General features: G+C 34.4%; 1 protein-coding gene across 1 annotated transcript; it reads right to left on the bottom strand.

Moving 5' to 3' along the window:
• Positions 1–235: 235 nt before the first annotated feature.
• Positions 236–22,048, bottom strand: LOC114125102 (paired box pox-meso protein). Its single transcript, XM_050206750.1, has 2 exons — positions 21,184–22,048; positions 236–2,726 (listed from the first exon to the last, which is right to left on the bottom strand). Exons 1-2 carry the CDS (start codon positions 21,242–21,244, stop codon positions 808–810), a joined length of 1,980 nt encoding a protein of 659 aa, XP_050062707.1. The 5' UTR covers positions 21,245–22,048; the 3' UTR covers positions 236–807.
• Between the last annotated feature and the right edge of the window lie 488 nt (positions 22,049–22,536).

Below are 22,536 nucleotides of genomic sequence, written 5' to 3'. Positions count from 1 at the left end.
TAGAACGTTGGAAAATTAACGCTCCTGATCCTTTATACCTATATGCCACTGATAATAAAATAATTTTAGCTTTCTTAGACCGGCTTGAAGCCTTTGTCTCCGGTCCAGTAGCTACACATAATTCAGGTTACAGCTGTTTGTTTTTGAGGTCAGCATGACTAATATAATAGACACTTAAATTTTCAATTTCATATAATATGAGTGATGAAATTAACAAAAATAAAAACGACTACAGTGTTGTAAAATATTAATTTATAATAAACGCTTATGTAAAACAAACAAAAAAAAATATATTTATGTACATATTATGCTTAACCTATGGAAGTATATGTATAACACATGTGATACAATAGGCGAGACAAGAGTGACGACGGACAATTGGTTTTATGTTTTCGGTTGAACTACAATTTTTTTTTGCCACTTTCAACATTTAAATCGTACATACAAAATATTGTGTGGTCGAAATCACTCGCGCACAGTATAATATATATACCTATATACATAGTAAACACCAACGTGGTATAAGATCAGTTAAAAATAAAAATAAAATCATAATTTAGTTAAAATCATATACGAATTATGGAAAAACATGCATAATATTATATAATGAACACAATTTTATTACACAAAATATAATCGTACACGCCTAGCTAATTCGTTTTTCATTTTTTTAGTCTTTTACTCGTATAATATAACAATAATATATTACACACAATTGCGTCAAACGCAGACGAGTGACCTTTGATCGATTTCACTTCTTCTGTTCGGCGTTCCGCCGGCTAGCGGGAATCACCACCACGGTAATGGTCACGCGGTGGTCGCCGCCGCCGCCGCCGCTGCAGACGTCGGCGGCGACGGTGTCGGCGACTGCGTTATCGACGGCGGCGGCAGCGGCGGCGGCGGCGCGGGAGGCGCTATCGAGTGCGGCCACACGGCCGCGGCCGTGCACGGCGGCGTGGTGCTGAGATGGTGCGACGGATGACGGCCGGCGGCCGCTATACTGCCGGCGGCCGTGGCCGCGTACACCATCGCGTGATGGTAGTAACTGCTGCAGTATGTGTTGTACGCAGCGGCGGCCGCGGCGGCCGCGGCGCTACCGCCGGCCGTCGTGTCGTAATTGGCCGCCGCGGCCGCGGCCGCTGCCGCTGCGGCTGCTGCGGCGGCGGCCGTCGAAGTGGCCGCGGTTTCGCCGCCCCCGCCGCCACCGCCGTAATGGCCGTTCGGGTGGTGTTGTGACGGGTGCAGGTGGTGCGACGGGTGCAAGTGTTGGTGGTGCTGGTGCTGTTGCTGGGCCGCGGCCGCCGCGGCCAGTATGTCGGTGACGGCGTGCGGGCTCGGCCAACAGTGTTGCGGCGGTGGAGGCGGCGGCGGAGGCGGCGCCGGCGGTTGTAACTGCGTCACCTGCAGCGGCGACGGCGACGTCTGCACAGACCTGACCGGCCCGGTCGGAGAACAGCAGGCCGAGCCACCCGTGGCCGCGGGAGACAGACCCGACGAAGGCGGCTGAGGCGGCGGCGGCGAACACAGGTGATGTTGGTGCTGTTGGTAGTGATGATGGTGGTTGGGGTAGAGCTGGTGATGGTGTTGGTGGGCGCCGTATTGGCCGTGTTGGTGGTGGTGGAGCTGATGATAGCCCGCGGCCACGGCCGGCGGTGACGCGGACGGGTGGTGATGGTGATGGTGGTGATGGTACGGTCCGTACATGTGATGCGCCGCGGCGGCCGCGGCCGCGGCCGTGGTCGGCGACAGGCCACCGCCGCCGCCGCCGGTCATGACGGCGGTCGTGGGCTGCTGCGACGACGGTGCGTTTTGAGCCGGTCCAGTGGATCCGATCTTGTTGCGCAGTATCCGACTGATGCTGGACACGCTGGGCACGTTGAACTTGTCGCACACGCCGTCGGCCAACAGTCGGTCGCGAATCTCCCACGCGAACACGCCCGGGTCCTTGCGCTTCAACCGGCCGATGTACGCCACCACCCGGGGCGTGGTCACCCGGGGCTTGCTGCCCCCGATGGCCCCGGGCAGGACGCTTCCGGTCTCGTGGTACCGGGCCAGGATCTTGGACACGCAACCGTGCGAGACGCGCAGCTGACGGCTGATGTCGCACGGTCGGATGCCGACCCGGGCCAGTTCGACGATGCGCACGCGAACCGCGTTGGGCAACGGCCGACCGTTGACGAACACGCCGCCCAGCTGGTTCACCTCGCCGTACTGTTGCTGCTGTTGCTGGTGCTGTTGGAGGCTCTGCTGGTGCTGGTGCTGTTGCAAGTTTTGCTGGTGCTGTAGGTTCTGGTGGTGGAGTTCGTGCAACTGTTGCTGCTCGTGGTCGTGATGCAGTTGGTGGTGTTGGTGATGGTCCGACTGCTGTTCGTGTTGGCGTTGCTGCTGCATCTGTTGGTGCTGTTGCAGTTCGTTGTCTTGGTGCTGTTGCTGTTGCTGCTGCTGCTGCTGCTGCTGATGATGATGTGGCAACTGTTGAAGCAACTGCGGCTGGTGGCCATGCTGCAGGTGATGCTGTTGGTGCTGTAAGTGTTGTTGGCTCAGATGGTGTTGATGTAATAACATCATTTGTTGCTGTTGCTGTTCGTTGCCACCGCTGTCACTCATGTGCTCGTCGTGATGGTGCCGTCCGTGGCGACGATGCCGTTCGTCGCCTCCATCATCTGCACCACCACCGTGCTGCTGCTGTGGTTCCAATAACATTTGAGAAAGCCGATTATGTAATTCTGTTAACAAAATCGTTTATTTATTATTATAATATTATTGTTTGTACGTTTAAATGGAACACGCATTAATCAACATTTATCAGTAATCATTATATGGTATAGATTATTTAATGGCGTGTTATATACCTGATATAAAATTGTTAATAATTATGTATAACAATCTATATTAGGTATACTTTAAAAATTAATATTATTAATTAAAATTAATATTATTATTATTATTAATATTATATAATTATAATATTAGGTATATTGTGTTATGTTTTTATTTATTATAGTATAGTTAAAATTTTTCCATGATGAAAATGTAAGCTGAAGTATAATGGTATTATTTTATAAACGTTAGTACCTAGGTATGTACCTATAATATATTTTTAAGATTTGTCATTGTACTTAGGTATATTTCGATTGAAGTGTGTAAAAAAGTATAAATATAACCTATAACAAAGAAATAGTTGTTAAAAATATAGCGCTGTGATTAGAGTTACCCATCGCATGTTTTACATTAATTTTATTGAAGATTTTACATCGTATGACTTAGTATAACTATAAATTACTATTTGTAGGTTCCTTTGGGATGGCATACGAAATTTGGTTTTTATTACACAAATAAATAAAACAAATAATTATTGGTTACATTTATACATTTTCATTTTTTATTATATTGAAAATAAAAAGATTAAATATTTGATAGGACGGATGCTTCACCATTGAAATATTAGGCCTATTATAATTTATTATAGGTATTATATTATAATTATACCTATGGGTACGTCATAAATTCTAAAATAGAAAATTTAAGACGAAAAAAATTATTTCATGTAGGTTATGTAAAATACATCCTAATATTATTCATCAAATTAACTATTACATTAGACGACTTTTGGCTATGTTTAAATTATAGGGCATTAAGTGTTGCATCAACTTTTTTTTTATATTTAAGTAAATTACATTGCGATTTTCACATGTTCCAATAAATTATTGATACGATCCATTGCACGGCGAGTAAATAATCAATATCATAGTTATAATTCAATTAATTTACAAAATAAAGAAGACTGCATAAGCGGCAGTTTCTCATATATCTAATTTTTAGAGTATAAAATTAATTTAAGTAAGTTTTGCCAATTAAAAATATTTGATATAATCACTGTACGAACTAGAAAACATTGAATCATACAGGTATATAATGATTTTAGTGATCATTGTTATTTTGTTACGCTAAATTATAGTTAATAAAATGAATCATATTCTACATCTATAATGATTAATCGCGAGTATAATTAATTTAGGTAGAAAGTTGAGACTTAATATTTGGTTAGTATGGTTGTTACAATGTTATTATAACTACTATATAACGGTAAAAAAAATGTATCCAGCCTAAATATATAGAATATCTAGTTTTGTTTTAGAGTGAAAATTAAAAATTCTTAGTACTTTTTGTATAATCGGAATAAGCAAACAAAAAAATCACGGAAAACTGGAATTCATAAGTAAATTCAATATATTCAATTAAACATATTAACTACCTATTTATATCATGGACTTATTCACACTGTTTTACGACAAAGAGGTATTGACTTAAAATTTAATAACCATTATTAACATAAATTCATAATTTGTACTATAAATAATATAATATTATAATATTTTATTTTAGTTACATCAAAAAATTATATCAAGAAATATACTTAGTAATAAGGGTTGACCGTTTTCACTCAGAAACGTTTTTTTCTTTTCATGATATTATATTATTGAATTCAAATTTAATACTGCACGCTTAATAGTGACTTACTCGAAATCTAATGAGAAATAGAACGGTATTCACTTGCCTACGTTATTTTATTTTATATTATTAGCGAAATCATTTTCATAACAGATCCTAAGTTTATTATTATAAATATTAAAAATATTATATTATTATGATACCTATAAGTTGAGATAATCATATGGTTGGAATAAGCGCAAACATAAAGTACTGATACAATTTATGTGGATCAAATTTATTTAAAATATTATTAAAAGTAACAAGCAATAACTATTGCATTGACTTTTATAAATATCTATGTATACAGCTATATGTATATTATAATATGAATGTTATAAATATTGAATTAAAAAACAAAACTTTATAATAAAATGTATCTTCTTAATAATCTATAATAGTATAGGTGTACATATAAGTATTCCAAACTGAATGTTTTTACATAAAATAGAAAATATAGAAACATTCTTGAAAACATAAAATTCATTGAAAAGAGTTAAAACAAAAATATCTATCAGTTGTAAATATGTTCGCATAATAAACTGTGTTTTATATCTCATTTTCTTTTTTAAACATATATCTAATTATGTTTTAACCATATACCCACATCGCATAAAAATAATTTCTATATATCTACTGATATGTAACCGGTATTATGTGGGTGGAGTTAAGTAATAAGTATAAGTATACTTTTAGATGACTAAATAATATAGGTACGCATTTAGCAATAGTATTATACAATTCTCAATATCTTGATAACTAGGTATATACTACATATTATTATCTACATTTCATTAAAGTATATTAATATAATTTTTTTTTAATATCTTTCTATACATCGTTAAATATACCCTGTATACGTTATAACTTATAACTAATAATATAATATGTATGACACCGCGGTGTTGTGTTGTCGTAATTTATTAATAGTGGGCATTTATCATCAATGAATTTCTCAAGACATTTTACAAATTACTCGGCAGTCGACAGCTATGGCATGCGTTTTGAATAAATGATGATCATTAATATCATTAATTGTTCATTGTTTAATCTTTCGGGTGTACAGATAATATTTATAAACGACCGTAAAAAACAACGATTCGATGGGTTCAAGTGCGTTTTTGTATATTTGCAATATTATGTACCTATAACATAATAATATATTATATTGCTTAACTGAGTTATATACATTTCCGGTGACATATAACCTATAATGTAATTTGTATACTAATGTTGTATTGCTACATACAATATATATATTTATACATAAGAATAAATGTATATATTCGTAGTGTGCATACACATTACACACGCCATATCGTTTTAGTATTTAATATTGTTTTGACTACCGTCGCCGCCGCCGCCGCCCAAGAGTCGAGTTACACGAACGGCTCAAATTTCTCATTAAAAAAATCGCATATTACATATTAAAATGTATATAGGTGTATTCCATATAATTTACTCGCAAAACCATTATTTTTTAGCGTATTATAATGTATACATTATATGGCTTTGCGGCGCGCGAATATTCGCACGTACATCGCTCGGTCGTATATTATAATACTGCCGGGACGGTATCCGCCATCGTTTTTCTCTACATAATTCTCATCGCAACAGTTCCCCGGATTATAGCTTATTAGCAAAAAATGTACCTATACACAATACACACGTCATCAAATGTGGACATTGGTTATAGTTAATAAAAATTTGCAGAGTTGATTTAAAAACTTTTTATATAATTTATTATTAACTATATACTCGGAGTTAGTCAATATGTATTTTAGTTGACTATTATTATACCTAATATAACTAGTCTAATCGACTGTTAAAGTAAATCAAATATTTTAAGATTGCTTAATTATTACGTCATAATACTATTAGGACTAAAGAACGCACGACGTAAATTTACGTCTTTCCTCCAGGGTAATGGGTATGAATTACGTATGACGTAAATATACCTATACGTCATTACTTTGCAAAAATTGTAAATTTATTTTTATATTTTTTTCATATTAATTCATTCCGTGGGTGATCATAGTAAAATAATAATTCACTCTTTAAAGGGTTAAATAGTTATTACTTTTTTGACGGAAAGCTAGTTAATTGAAAAACCAGGCCTAATTTTTTTTAAACCAAGTTAATTAATACATATATTTAAATTTTAAAATTAGCGGGTTAATTTCATTATTTGTTAATCATTAATTTCTCATACAACGATCTAGCGTTTACTTTAATTAACATAACTTGATTTTATAATTTTCATTAATTTTCTCTTTTTTAATTTGCATTAGGCCCGTTTCATGAAAATTAATTGACTTGTATTTATGTCAAATTATATTAAAACAAAAAATGTTCTACGGTGAAATAACGTTATTTATTATTCTTAGATTAAATTATGTTGATTTTTTTATTGCCTAATATGTCCGTTGAAACTTTGGTAGTTTGGTACATTAAAAAAAATATATTCATTTAGTGTTAGTTTTCATTATGATAACACAATTATTATGATGAATTATTTTGCAACGTTCGGTACGTATATATGTTTTATATATAAAACGTAGTAGGACCCACCGTTGATATCTAATATTTTTGTTGCGCTAAATTCTCGATATGTGATGAAATAATACACAAGTTGATGTTTATGTAATGATATTGTGTAAAAACTAGACGATATCTACCTTTATGCCACTTCATTCCGATGATCATTTAAACTTTAAAATATACGTTTATTTTGTGGCAACAAAAACGCTTGAATATAACACAGTGATATAATATAGTATATTAAATATACTGTACCGCCGATTAAAACGCATCCATTTTACCTGAACTTAAAAAAATGTTGAAGTGTAACACTTATTAACTATTCGAAATTTAATTTAGATATATTTAAATTATTTTAAATTATATTATGATAAGAAATATTTTAAAAACGTTAATAAATATTTGACAATAAATTAATATTTTATTATATATATTTCTATTTTCGACCGATGTTCACCGTACTATGCATTTCGATTTACACAAAGTATGACAAAACGATAATATAAAGCAGGCATCACAATTATTAATTAAATTCATATCATAATCAACAAAAAGCCAATAATTATGGCTGTCTGTTTTTAATTTGATGGTTGTGTGTTGTGTCTCATGTTACATATAGTTACATATGGACATGATAATAATATGTGCTCAGCCGTTTAAATCCTTTTTATTGATAAATCACGAGAAAGAGTAATATTCATTCTAAAATAACAGTTGCAGATTTGTATAAAGTTTATAAATATTTATTTGATAATAACCTAATACTAAATTTAGTTACAACAATGACTTTTCTATTCATAAAACTTTTACAAATTATTAAATTTAATATTTTATATATAATATATGAAAAAATGTATAACTTATATTTATGTCAAATTAATAAAGACGTTTGTAAAATATGATATTAAAGTATCTATTACATTTTCAATAAACAAATAATTTAAGATCAAATTTACATATTATAATATAGTAGAGAAGCTACGTGTAATAACATACAAAAAGATAAAAATTTTAAAATAACTTAACATAATATAATATGTATATAAATTATAAACGTATATACAGTTAAGAATAGTACAGTGTAGAATAGGCAATCTGTAGGTATTGCGTTTATCGGTTAATTAAAAAATATAAGTTATTTATTTTGTTAGGATTTTTATGACACATATATTATTTATTTTATTCTTTCACATTTCAGTCCAAATTATAAATCCATTTTGTATGACGTCTACGTCTTTGTTTGCTGTCATTCTTCTAAGAAGTTATATATATTTTAAGCATTTAAAAAAAAAAATAATTAGATCTTATTTTGTAAATAGTGGGTATACAATATACATTGTTGGTAACTTTTCTAAAATGTTAGATATCAAAACATTTTTTTATAAACCTTACTAAGAAGTAAGAATAAACAATTATATAATATTATTTAAATAAGTTATTAAAAATGTAAATCATATATTTTGAATGAAAGGTAGGTACCTATAATTTTGGTGTTTAGACTTAAGGTACTTATATAATTACAGTTAAAATCAAAAATTACATAATATAGTTGCGGACACCCCTCAAAAAGGTTACATACTGATTGCGGTCACTTAAACTTAATAAAAAGGTTCTTATTCATTAATATAAATATATATATATATTTTTAATCGTATTTTACCGTTATAAATACAATGATATTAAATTATTTTATTACATATTTTAAGAAAATACTATGATATTTTTTTTTTTATTTATTAATTTAATGTTACTCTGTATAATAATAGATACATATTATATATAGAGATTATATTTTATTTAAAGTGATATGACAAATTTTTTGATGGATGTGGTATTCGTCAAGTTAATCAAACAGTTGCCCAGTTGATAGAGCAAATACCAATCATACAAATTACATGTTTTTCTGTTTTGTTTATTTTGTTTTATTTATAATATATCAATCGGTTTATCACATTGGGTGTTTTCATTTATTTGAAAACTACTATATCAGTATTCCTTTTAACAAAATTAACCAAAATTAGTACGAATTAAAAGCGCCATCATCTATAGAGTAGATGCGATGCTATACTTTAGTATATTATTAATAAAGTAAATTATCCATTAGAACTAATGTGATAATAGGTGTGGTTACTGGTTAGATGCGATTAAGTATTATGCTTCAACATTATTTTTATGTATGCTCTATATATATTTAATACGTACCTAATTAGTAATTATAGTTATCAGATTATTAATTTTTTTATAAAAATGCTAAAAAAATAAGTCGGAAATATGTTAATGAAAAATTGGTTCTTTTATGAACTTAAAAAAAAGGATATATTTGTAAGTTACTACATGAGATTTGTATTTATAGGGTATAAAAGACGTATAAAGAAATGTAATTACTCAAGTTATACACCATGGTTATTGGTTACGCTATACTGCCCAAAGCTATTATGTCGAGATATAAAAGCAACTGTATAGATTGGTTTTAAAAAACTGATGTGCTGTGCCAAAGTAAATTATATAAACTTGCACACCAGTTTTTGATGAAATCGGAAAATTTATATAGAATTTAGATAAATCATACAGCGTCTAATGCTTCTGGGTGATAGGTATATTATAACATGTCGATATATCAATTGTTGTAAAATTATAAAAAATTTTTATTATTTTTCTTATCTACTTATTTGATTAAAAAAAATTAATTCACTATCATTCAGTAACGGGTATTATGTATAGTTGAGCAACGTTATATTATATAGTTCGCGGTATTTAAAGGTATTATAACAACGTTATGTCATTATAATATATTGTTATTAGTTCGTTAAGTTATTTAATTATTTATTTAGCCATTATGAATACTAAACTTTAGCGTATAATAGCCGCATGTTATAATATCATTAGAGGTTTTACGAGAGGACACGGTAAACGTAGGTATGTATTATTATGGCAGGACGATCGTGAAAACTATCGAAGGACACGGAATGTGACCGGCAATATTCAATTTCGGTATTATTTTATAACGCTCGTGATGTGCGTGAAATTGTTTTTCAAATAATATACGATGCATACGTCATGTCCGCGAACTCCGTCGTCGACTGCACCATACCTATATTGTCGGTACAATTTTATTACTATTAGTCGTATGCGATAAATTATTATACGCGATACGGTGTTTATAATAATAATAATACAGCCGCGTCGGTGCATTTAGGTCGATTTTTATTTTCCGTTTTCACGTTTCACGCGAGCGTATAAATAACTGTACTCAGTAGGCGCATCCTCCGCGAGCGTGTGGGCGGACGGACGGGCGAGCCAAGAAAATAATTACAATCGCCCGGCTCTATCTATCCGACTTGCGTGTGTGTGCGTGTGAGCGTGTGTATTTGTGAGCTTGTGGTCGTGTGTAGCCAGTGCCGCCGCCGCCGAGGGGCGGTACGCGTCATTTACGAATCCATTACACGGCGGCGGTGGTATGGGCGGGGTTGGGGAAACATGCTCCTCGGGGGGGTGACGTGCGGAGCGGCGGGCGTCGGACCCGGATGGCTGCCGTCGAGTCTATATAATAGAGACGCGCTCGCAATTCGACCGTACCGAGATCGTAATGACGCGTACGAAGATTAATAATCGTCACCGTAAAAATAAAACTTCGCCGTTGTCACTGCAGCCGTTGTACGTACTGCTGCAGCGGTGGATATTATAAAACGCGGCCATAATAATATAATCTATATTATGCGTTTATACATATATATTATGGCCAGTTTCCGCGGGCGCGCGCGTATCGTGTATTATATATTATTATTATGCATGTGTGCCGCCTAATATATTATTATGTACGGCAGTATATATGTGAAATTAATCGTCGACGGCGCAAAGAAGGCGCGCCGGTTAGTCAGAGAAAAAACACTAAAAAAAAAAAAAAAATAATAATAAATATATGTATATTTTACGATATACGAAAAAAAAGAGCAGAACGAAGCGACGACGCGTGCACGCCGCCGCCGTTGCTGCTACTGAAGAAAAACTTGATGAAATAATCGCGTTATTGCGATATAATATGAACATATTAAACTGCATATATGTGTATTATATAATATTGCATATGAACTGGCGATCGTTGCTACGGTACGTAAAGTAAAATATGTATTTATACGCGAATGGTCTGTGTGCTCGTTGCAACCTGCATATTACAAAGTGATGACTACGTCGTGCAGTATCGGAAAGTTTCAATATAAAGCGAAAGGCATACCTATTGCAGATTACAGAGTGTTTATGGAAGGTTTAACAAATTAAACGTGTTTGCCAAAGTCTCTATAGTAGGTATACCTATATATTTATTGATCGATTTTAGGAGTCAAAATATATAGATATAAGTTGGATACGTTGTACAGCTTTAGGGAGCAAACTAAAATACAGATAAGTAAAGATATATCTATATTTATTATTTTATATAATTGTACATTAGCTTAAAACAAAATATTTAAAACCATTGAAATATTGGAAATTGGAAATTAGACGCACTATAAAAATTATAAGGTATAGGCACTGAAATTTATCGAAATACCTATGCAATATTATACATTATATATTATTATATTTGGTTCATTAAACATTTTAAATTTTCAACTTTAAGGTGTAATTACACTTTAGTGTAATTATAATTCAACTATTGAGTACTATAAATAGATTTAAATGAAAACTTTTTAAGTTACAGTGAAAATAGACTTGAATAACTTTCTAAGCTTAAAACTTTTGAAAGGAAAAATTGAAAGTTACTTGGAATTATATTGTTAAATGTGGTTGCAAATATACACAATGAATTTGAGAGACGATTTGAAGATATTCAATAGTTATAGCCGATTATCACATTTATGCTTTTTCTTTCTTTGATGTCAAATAATATACATCATATACATATGAAGTATATTGAAAATAGTTCTATGCAAATTAGTAATTCGTTTTACATGGATCTTAAAAGAATAAAATCAGCTTAAAGGTTCTGCGTATGTAGTTGCATACATACTTTGGATATATATATATTATATATGTTAGTCGCAACTATAGTATTTTCTCACATTTAAATGACCAAGCTACGCTTTTTGATTTAAAGCAGTGTCTTTTTTTAGCAGTCGGAAACTATTTTCCAGATTATGATTAACTGGCCAACTATGTGTGGTATCACAATTTCACATCAAAAAATAATATGTTAGTTATTTAACTTTTATTTAGATTTTAGAAATTAATTGTAAATTACTCATTATACGTTATAATAATGAGTATTTAGCATAGCATTTTTCACTAAAAATTTTAATTTTATTATTCATGTAAATATATTTGTTAATAATTATAGTCTATAGGTAAGTAATATTTAATAATAAAAAATAAATAGTAAAAACTTATACAATAATCGATCCTCATCAAAGGAAAATATGTTTTAAGTAGATCTTTGCAAAAAAAAATAAGGAGTAATTATTATGCAATAATATAACTAATGCAATTAAAATGAATTGTATAAAATATTTTATTTAATGAATCCTGATAATAAAATGATTTTAGAGTAATAAATAAAAGTAATTTAAACACGTATACGTAAATACAATTACAAATGTAATAATAATAGTTGGTATAATTTATTTTATTATTCTTATTAATTGACGATATTGTCCTTTGACCTGTACGTTCATTAATCATTATAGATTTTATAATATGTCATTAAATAACTAATTAATATTATTAACATATTATAATATGTATTCAATTTATCGATTTATGTATACCTATATAAAATGCGTACTATTTAGTATTTATAAAATCGTAATACAACTCAAAAGTATAAAGAGGAAGTCATCAAAAAAATTAACTCGATAAAATTATAATGTATAATACAGCACTATTTAATACGATTGTTATATAATACATATTTTATATGGTTTTATGAAAAGTAAATATGTATGGCACTAATAAATTTGTGTGAAGTTATTAATGTTATTATTGCTATCGAAGTTTAAATGATAGTCCTAATCTGGTAGGTACTTATGTATTGTATATAGATTCTATATATTTTACTTGGAAAATACCTCTATAATAATATGTATAGTATCACGGTTGTTGTTTTTAATTCTTAATATTCTTATTAAAAAGAATACATAGGTACAATATTATATACATAATAAATTAATAACTAATTTTTTAATCATATAATTCTTGTAACAATAAATTAAATACATGTAGGTGTTATTTGTTGATATATAATCTGTAAATTAGATAAAATTTCATAGTATACTAGGCTGTAATAGAGTTTTAATTAATTTTAAAGGTAACAGACAAGAGTTATGTTTATAAATATTTATTTTTAGGCACCAACCTATATAATGGAAAAGTAAATATTCCGTTATAGAGCAATAGTATGAGTCAATCTATAATAGATTCTGAATAGGTGATAGATTTTTTCCACTAAACGTACACAATTCAAAACTATAACCGCAAGTGGCAAGTTCGTAAAACGATTTAAATATCCTAACTAAAAAATCTATATCGAAAAAATATAAAAATAATCTCTTCAAAACATTAGTAAAAACTGTTTTTAATAAATTAAAAATGATGTCACCATAAAAGTATAATAATAACAAAAAAATATCAAAAAGATATTTTAATAAATAAAACATAATTATAATAGTATCATTAAAGTATCTATAAAAAGTCAATTTTAATATGTATTATGGATAATAAATTATATACACATTTTAATACATAACAGCTAGAAATTTCAAAGAGATTACTTGTTTAAGGTTCCTCTGTATGGTTCTGATATTCCCTCTTCCACAAAAAATTTATGAGAAAATATCTACCTATGTATATTACGATAAAAATAGTTTTGGGGGCGCAAATGGGTTGTACCGTAACAAATAATAATGACAACGAGGGGGGAATTATAGGGTAGTGACTAACATTTTTACACCCACAAAATTAGCCACTACGCCTTCAGTAATCTCATTGTGACACCACTAACCACCAACGACGACAAAATAGCGGCATACAAAAAGCATAATAAAAAAAATATAGATGCAGTAGTACGCATAAAGAAGTTATACTATTTCAAAGAATTTTAAATAGCTTACAGTTTACATTTAACAATAACTATATACTGGTACCGTTTTACAACCAAAATCACATCTGCGTTGCACATCGCTATGTCTTATATAAAATTAATTTTCTGAAGTTTTATATTTGTAGTTATAAGAAACAATAAATAAAAATTCGAAAGAAAAAATTAATGCTTATCTATAATCTACTATATTAAAAATAAGAAAGTATTGTTTATTTTGAAAATATTTATAAGTTCATAACCATTTATTTTTACTCAACAGAATATACATTTTTTATTTTTAGCACTTAGGTACTCTATGGATAAATCTCAATTGACTATATTATAATATATTATTCAAAATCAAAATTGCAACATGGGCTGTAATATGTTATTATTTTAAAATTCATATGATTTTTTTAATATACTTGTGTATATGTATATTGTTTTAATTCTGTTAAGTATATTTCAAACAGTAAAGTTAATACTTAATATTATCCAATATATTAATGATTTAAAAATTACAAATAATATTCATTAATTTATATTTTATAAATTGTTTTTTACTTAAAAACTGAAATGTATATTATAATTATATAGAAACTGAAACTATTGAATACAATGTATTAACTAGGTAAGATTATAATTATTGTTGATACATGTAATGAATAATCAGTAAAAATTTAAATAGATAAATCATTTGTAAAACCGGAAATTGAATGATTATTTAACTGATTATTCTTTGATTTAAAGAAAATTTTTAAAAATAAAAATAATAAATTGTAATCTTATAACATTAATATACATAATATATATTATATATATATATATATTTATGTGTGTAAACTATCTGTATAATATTAAATATACACGTTATATATACTAAATGTCATGGTGTTTTAAACTATTGTATATACTATGAATTTATACGCAGAATAATATATTATAAGTCAGTTCAACGAAAAAATATAAACTATTAGGGCCCTAACACGGAACGCGATATTTAGACATATACATCAGTAAGTATACATATGTATAATAATACTCGTCGAGGGCAGCTGCAGTAGAACGTTCTTGGTCGAATGAGTCATTTAGATGGTTAACCCTTATTACAACGTATATATATATAGGTAGGTATACGGCAAACGAACGGGGACTAGACGCGAGATAATGAGAATCAGATTGAGATAATGAGCGGCAGTGGACTACGAACTCCAAGTCAATACATACATGTATACTAATATAACCTTAAGTGTATTGCTGGATTCTAATTATTGATCTTTAGAGCAAAAGAAGAAGCTATGTTCGTCTGCTTATAACTTATATATATATACACACCAAGTAATGCGCTACAGCTGCCGCCGAAAACATACGCACACAATTATATATTATTAACCTATGTCCTTTGCTGCACTGTACGTTTACACAGTTTAGTGTCAAGCCCGGGTGACACGATGCAAATATGATGTTCATATATAGGTATATTATAGGTATACTCTATTGTCTGCAACGCACGAGCGCCCCTTTTCTGCGTCAAGACGATGGACTGCAGAAATAGACCTTTTCACCCGCGACTTTCGTGGCTCCAAAAATATTCTCGCACGCGTGTTCACTCCCCAAAACACGCGTCATGTACCTAGATACATCATGTCATCGTATGCGATGCACCTGACTGTTTTATTTTGGATATATAGTGGGGCGATGAATACATGTATTTAAACACTTATAGATGGTATGGATAATTTTAAAAATATTAAAGTTAAAATAAAATAAAAATATGAGTATACTCAATTGTTGACGAAAAAAAAAATAATAATAATAATAATATACTATCAAACTATGAATAATTTGAGAAATCAGTTGTATATTGTGTACAATGATAAATCTAATAACACCTATTTATATACGATAACTGGGATTCAGTCAAGGTATTACGCGCACTGACACAAGATTACATAATATTAAAATGATGCATCCGTACTTTGGCAACATATTCTACTCGCGATTTGTTTGATATCTGAGTACAGTGTCTTCTTGATAGATAGGTTACCATGATATTCATAATCCATTTATTTATATTAATAATGCATTTTGGTTTATTACTCCGAAATATTATGTATTCGAGTGAATAATTTTTACTTCGCACATGCATATCCTTTTGCGGCTTTTATGTAATCATGTCTTCGTGATCAAAGAAAAATGTGCAACGATGTAAACCACGTATGATGTAACCTACACGCCTATGCTATGATCGTCAACATCATTAGTGGGTTGAGGCCAAATTCCACTCTTCCCGATCATTATATTTATAAAATAGATTCATTAACGAATATCAGTGTTCATTGATTTATTAAAATAATTACATACATAGGCGAAGATACAATTTAAAAATTAAATCCTTTTTAAAAAGGAATAAATATTTACCATACGTTTATTTAAACAGTAAACACATAAGATTTACGTCGTGTAATAACTATATACTGCAGCGACGTACTGATCGCGGATCGAGCGCAGTATATTATCGAACACTTTCCTGATTATTAAGACTACGGCGCTGTTCGACAATCACTTACCCGCGGTGCGTGCGGTAGGTTCGCTGGAAAACCACCGGAACCGGAACCTTTAGACGAATAAGGGGGAGGGGCGGAAGAGGACTCGCAGGGACAACGCCGCCGACGGAAACGGGCCGCACAAGCACATAATAATAATAATAATAATAGTGGAAGAAGGCACCGGATAAATAAAAATATACAATAGTCAGAAGCGGCGGCGGCGTCGGCGGCGGCGGTAGTTTTTTAAAGTCGCGGAGATGATTATAATTAATTGGCGTCGGCGGCAAACACGACAAAACGACGTACACACACACACACACACACACCACTAGACACGATGTAAAGACGCTCGCGATGTGATCTACTGCTGTTGTCATCTCTATCCTCTTTGGTTCTTGTGTTACTCTCTACGATACTGTTATTATAGACACGGGCGCAGCAGCAGTAGCAAACTAATTTGACGACAACCTCGGTCGGCGTGCGTCGGGGGGGGGGGGGACGAGGGGGTGGCGGGCGGCATTAGAACAAAGACGGCGGCGGCGGCGGCGTATAATATATATATACATTATGTTGTTTTCTTCGCGATCTCGCGCGTAGGCCGGCGGGACGGGGAAACTCGCGTATGTGCACAGTCGTGTAATATAATTGTGGTCGCCGCCGCCGCAACAGTCGTCCCTTTGACGGCAGTCGCTCATTTTCACATTTACATTATAATTAGCCGGTTTGTTTCTTTGCCGCAGCGACCGCCACCGCCGCCGCCCCTAACCTCTTCGTCGTCTCCGCAAGCGGCACCGCGCGTCTTATTTATTGCCACCGCGCACCGCGCCGCGCCGCCGTGTCCCGCGCGTTTTACACGTGTTTTCACGCACGACCGAGGGACGGCGGCGGCGAGCGGGGGGTGTGGAGGAGTGGTTGTGCGCGACAACAGAAGGATCCTCGTTACACAATATTATATAATTATACGAATATTATTAGTATAATATATAGTGTATATAATATAGTAGTCCTATTATACGTCGTACACGGCTATTACGGCAGCAGCCACTATACACAGACGGCGGTGTCTAGGGTTTACACAAACGACATCCACTGGATATCTGTTGGCGTGTCTGGTGCGTCTTCTCCGCGTTGTGTCTGGTGCCGCGACCGTGCCTATATTCGCACGACAACAATAATATGTTTTATGCGACAACGTGCTGCTGCAGTGTCTGTAAACACGCGACGGAACCGACTTCCGGCGCCGCCGTGGCGACGACGGCTCGGCAAAATATTCTTTGTATTGTTGTTCTTTCCGCGCGAAAGAGAGAGAGAAAGAGAAACGATAGTCGAGGACGACTCGGCGGCGGAGTCGATCACTACCCGTACGGATATAGCCATATCGCAGGTATATAGAACGCAACGATCGTGTAGAATATTCCGCGAGCATTATTGTTTTCGTCGATCACTGCAGCGATGCCGCTGCCGTGTTTGCACTGTTATTTGTACAGTCTCGTCACATCGGACCGAATTAAAAGGTACGAAGCCAAATCGTGTATTATAATAGGTATTGTGTTTCTGTGTGCGCTGCGGCTAATCCGCGGCCACCCGCTAATATCGTCGCAGTGCTAATAGCCACCGGCGGCACCGGTGCTACCGTCGTCGCGACGCCGATGCGATGTTTGCTAAATCGGCGGCGGCGGCGGCAGTATTGACGGGTATTACACAAACAAATCGACAAACAAACGAGCGCAAACACGACTACTGCAGGCCGCTCTCGTTTAGCGCTCTGCAGTTAAGTGGTACGCAGGATAAATCGTATTATTGTATACATATAGGTATTACCTGATCCCGTGCACTTTGTTGGCCATTAAAAATGCCATCTCTAATATGTTTTATTTTATAAGTTATATGAATTAAGTACTGTAAATGGATATAAACTGCCGAATATATTTATAATTTAAAACGTAAATCTTAAAATCTCTGTTTGAACACTTTCCCGAATTGGACCAATCGGGTCTAATATTGTGAATCTAAAGCATCCGCGGAACCAATCAAACACATAAAAAAATTCATTAAAATTGATCCAGTCGTATAGGAATGCATAAAGGACACACAGAAAAACATTTATTTGTATATAATATTGATAACTAATTATTATCGCTTTACTAATAACAAAATTAAAACCAATATCGACCATATTATTTTTCTGTTTGAGCACCTCCCCGGGTCGGACATCTCATCTCTTTTTAAGCCTAAACCCAAGCCCATAATCAAAAATTTCTCAATCTTAAAAATTTAAAACAAAAAACCGTAAAATAAAATAAATTAAAATAGAAGCAAATACCTACCTACAGATTTGGAATAATATCTATGACTCTCAAAATAATATGCTTGTGGTGGTGGTGACAGAATGTTGCAATTTTATAAGTTTTATGACGTTTGAAATAAATTATTGTAAAAATACGATACCTATCGGAAAAATGATACCGTGAAAATATTATAATATAGAAATTTCATTTCATAATTTAAATCAAACATATTATACGCAAGTAGACGGGTGCTCGAGAATTCAAAAAAAAAATAATATGCCGCGGCTGCTCTGCCGGTGTTGTATTATTTATATCGCCTCGCACGTATATTATAATAGAGGGCCAAAAAAAAAAAATAATAATAATAATAAAAAATAAAAAACGTATATAAAGAGAAAAAAAACACTTATATCATACGCGACAGGGCGTCGAGCCAACATCCACGACGACAAATCTGTGACGGCCAGAGCTATAATTATAAATGATTACACACGCGATTATGATTATTACGGTTATGCGTTTGTTTCCCGTGCGCGTACGCCCACGCCGCCCACGCGTAATTATGAAAAGTAAACACGCGCTAATACCACGACGACAGCGACAATCCCTTTGAAACGGATTCGTTATTATTTTTTTTCCGCTCTCGCGCTCAAAGAATTTTGAAAGAAAAACACTAGTAATCACTTATACTTTGCGTACGTTATTATATAACACATAATTATTATATATCATACTACATTTTTCATCACAAATACACACATATTATTCCTAATAAATGCGTTGAAAAACAACAGTGTTAAACAAATCACTATATTATATCATATTTAATAATAATAATAATACAAGTACTATAATACGATGTACAATAAGAAATTATTATAATATTAATTAGCTGCATTCGCGCAAATCCGTCGAAAAATGTATATACCTATAATACGCGGTGCTGCTTTGCATATATATTATACATGGAATCTATATAAACTTATAAACGGCATAATGACGTGTGATCGATTACTGATACATATTATGTTATTTGTTATAATTATTTTTCAGTGATTGATATTTTATTTTTTGCCTCACACATAGGTATTATACACGATAAATATTATTATAATATTATGTGCGTGCAGATTAATCGGCCGCCTACGGTGCATTTCCGTCCGTCGTACATCATAAATTACTGTTAATATTATAAAATGACGATGAGTCTAAAGCATGTGCGAAGGGGTGGTGGGGATAGATAAGATGACGCTGCCGCGCGATTAATTAATTAATTCATGAACCGATGAACTGCAAATAATGAAGTAATATAATATGTATATATATATAATTAACAACAACACGTAGCCAGCTCTGACCTTTTTTTTTGTATAATATTACTGTCGCGGTTTTTTTCTTAGCTCTACAGACGTACCGCCGCCGATTTTTACAGACGCATTTTCCGGCCGCCGGTGCAAACTACAGTGGGTCGTTGACGATCTCATCGTCGGCTTTCTTATCGAGTAAATATTTATTAATCAAAGCGAATCGTATTCGGTCGAGTATTGAATCTGCTTACCGCCAAAGGTGTACGCGTTATTAATTATTAACAATTATATTAATTAAACATATAACAACTTATTTGTATGTATAAATTATGTATAAGCTACGATCACGTGAAAATACTTGTAGCTGCCGCTGTAGCTGCAGTATATATATTACGCGTAAAAACCCGAGTAAAGAAAATCGATTTTTGCCACAAAAAGTTCTCGAGTATAATATGATTTATAGGTACCTAGATATTCCCAAAAGTCATCAATCATCGTATTTATACATATACGGAGTACATTACATTTAATGCTTTTCACTAAAGTACCTATCTTTCACTATATATAGTTCACAAAACTCGAATAATGTCGTATATACTTTAGATTAATCGTCCACGTACCTGACCTAATCCAACTAAATTTTGTTACGTTTCACATTATACGCGTTTAAACATATATATTATTCTATGAGTATACATACAGTGTGTTCCAAAAACGACCATATAATATCACCTTTGCGTCGATATAATTATCATCTATATATACTAGTATTATATACGGGTATACTGTTTGTATTTATATCGATACGTGACGTTCCCACGGCTGCAAAGACATAAAGTCAGTGGCGATGCGGAACTTTTGTGGATATGCTGTAGCAGGTGCATTATTTTAACGCACATGCATATCATATACATACGTATATTACATTTAAGACGTACCTGCAGGACGATCGGACGACGGAGACGGACGGTGTCGGGGTTGTCGGTGCTGCAAGTCCATGCGACGCGGTCTGCAGCTCTGCAGTCGTCGGTCCGCGGTCGTCGACTACCACACCATCGTCTTGGTCGTCGGCAGCGGCGGCGTCGTCGCGACGGCGGGCGATAAGCCGGAGCCGCTGCACCGGCAGCAGCACCAGCATAAACGCACTCTTCGGCCGCGCTCTCGTTAGGGACGCGCGTCGACCGCGATCGCGACGAGACTGCAGCGGTCGCGGTGACGCCGGCGCGCGCGACGACTTACCACACGAATAAAATAATATTATTTTTCACGGACTCTTACCGGTGTGCTGCCGTGCGCGCCGCCGTCGTCCGTCACGGTGTGCGTGCGGCTCTGGTCGCGCGCGCCGCGGCGATTAACGCGACCGTTAAGACGCGACGACACGGGTGCGCGGTCGCGTGCGCGTAAAAACGTTTATCGTACCGTATCCGCGGCGTATAACCGTATAGCGTGGCGATCGACTGTCCCTGTCCCACGTCGCAATATATACGGTGCAGAATATTATATATATTATATAATAATATACTGTGACGAGACGATAATATGTGTTTCGTGTGCGACGATAACGACGTGATGGCTGTCGCGGACGTGAACAAAAAATACTAAAAAAATAATAATTATAATATTATATATTATATAATATAAGACACGATATGCCCAATGACGATACAGACTGCGACGGTCACAGGTCGGAAATGCACTCGCGTGTACCACACAGCCGCCGACGTCGTCGTCGCTACACTGCTACGCACTGCGCCGCGCCAATACGACTACACCGCCGTAGCGTTAACGCTAAATAACACGTATAATATTATCGTATATTATTATATTATATTATATGTTGTACGACGGTCGGTTGCTAATCCGCGCGCGAGTTCGACGCGTGTGGGGTGGGGGTCCTCCGCGACGGTTCAACGGGAGCGCACGGGAGGCTGGAACACGACGCGACGCCGTGACCCCGCCCATCCCGGCGGCGGAAACTCTGCTGCCGCCGCCAATCGTGGTCGTCGTCGGTGCCGCCGACACCGTCACCACCACCGTCACCGACCGTACACCACGCACGAAACCCACCCGTCGCGAAGCAGACCCCCGCCCCCTTCCCACCGACGATGCGGTGCGTGAAGTGAAGGGCGGGTTTTTTTTTTTAGATTTTTAACAACACATAATATTATATTATTATTACATAAATGTTCGCTTTGAACGATATACGCGATATCGTGTTGTGCAGAGTCGTACTTATATACCTGCAGATAGTAGTCGGTTTATAATTTTTTTTCAACCGCCGTGTCGGAGCA

The sequence above is a fragment of the Aphis gossypii genome, chromosome X (genome assembly GCF_020184175.1).
Source record: "Aphis gossypii isolate Hap1 chromosome X, ASM2018417v2, whole genome shotgun sequence".
Classification (NCBI taxonomy): Eukaryota; Metazoa; Arthropoda; class Insecta; order Hemiptera; family Aphididae; genus Aphis; species Aphis gossypii.
Note: the sequence above shows the minus strand (reverse complement) of the source record. Positions and strands in the feature narration are given on the sequence as shown.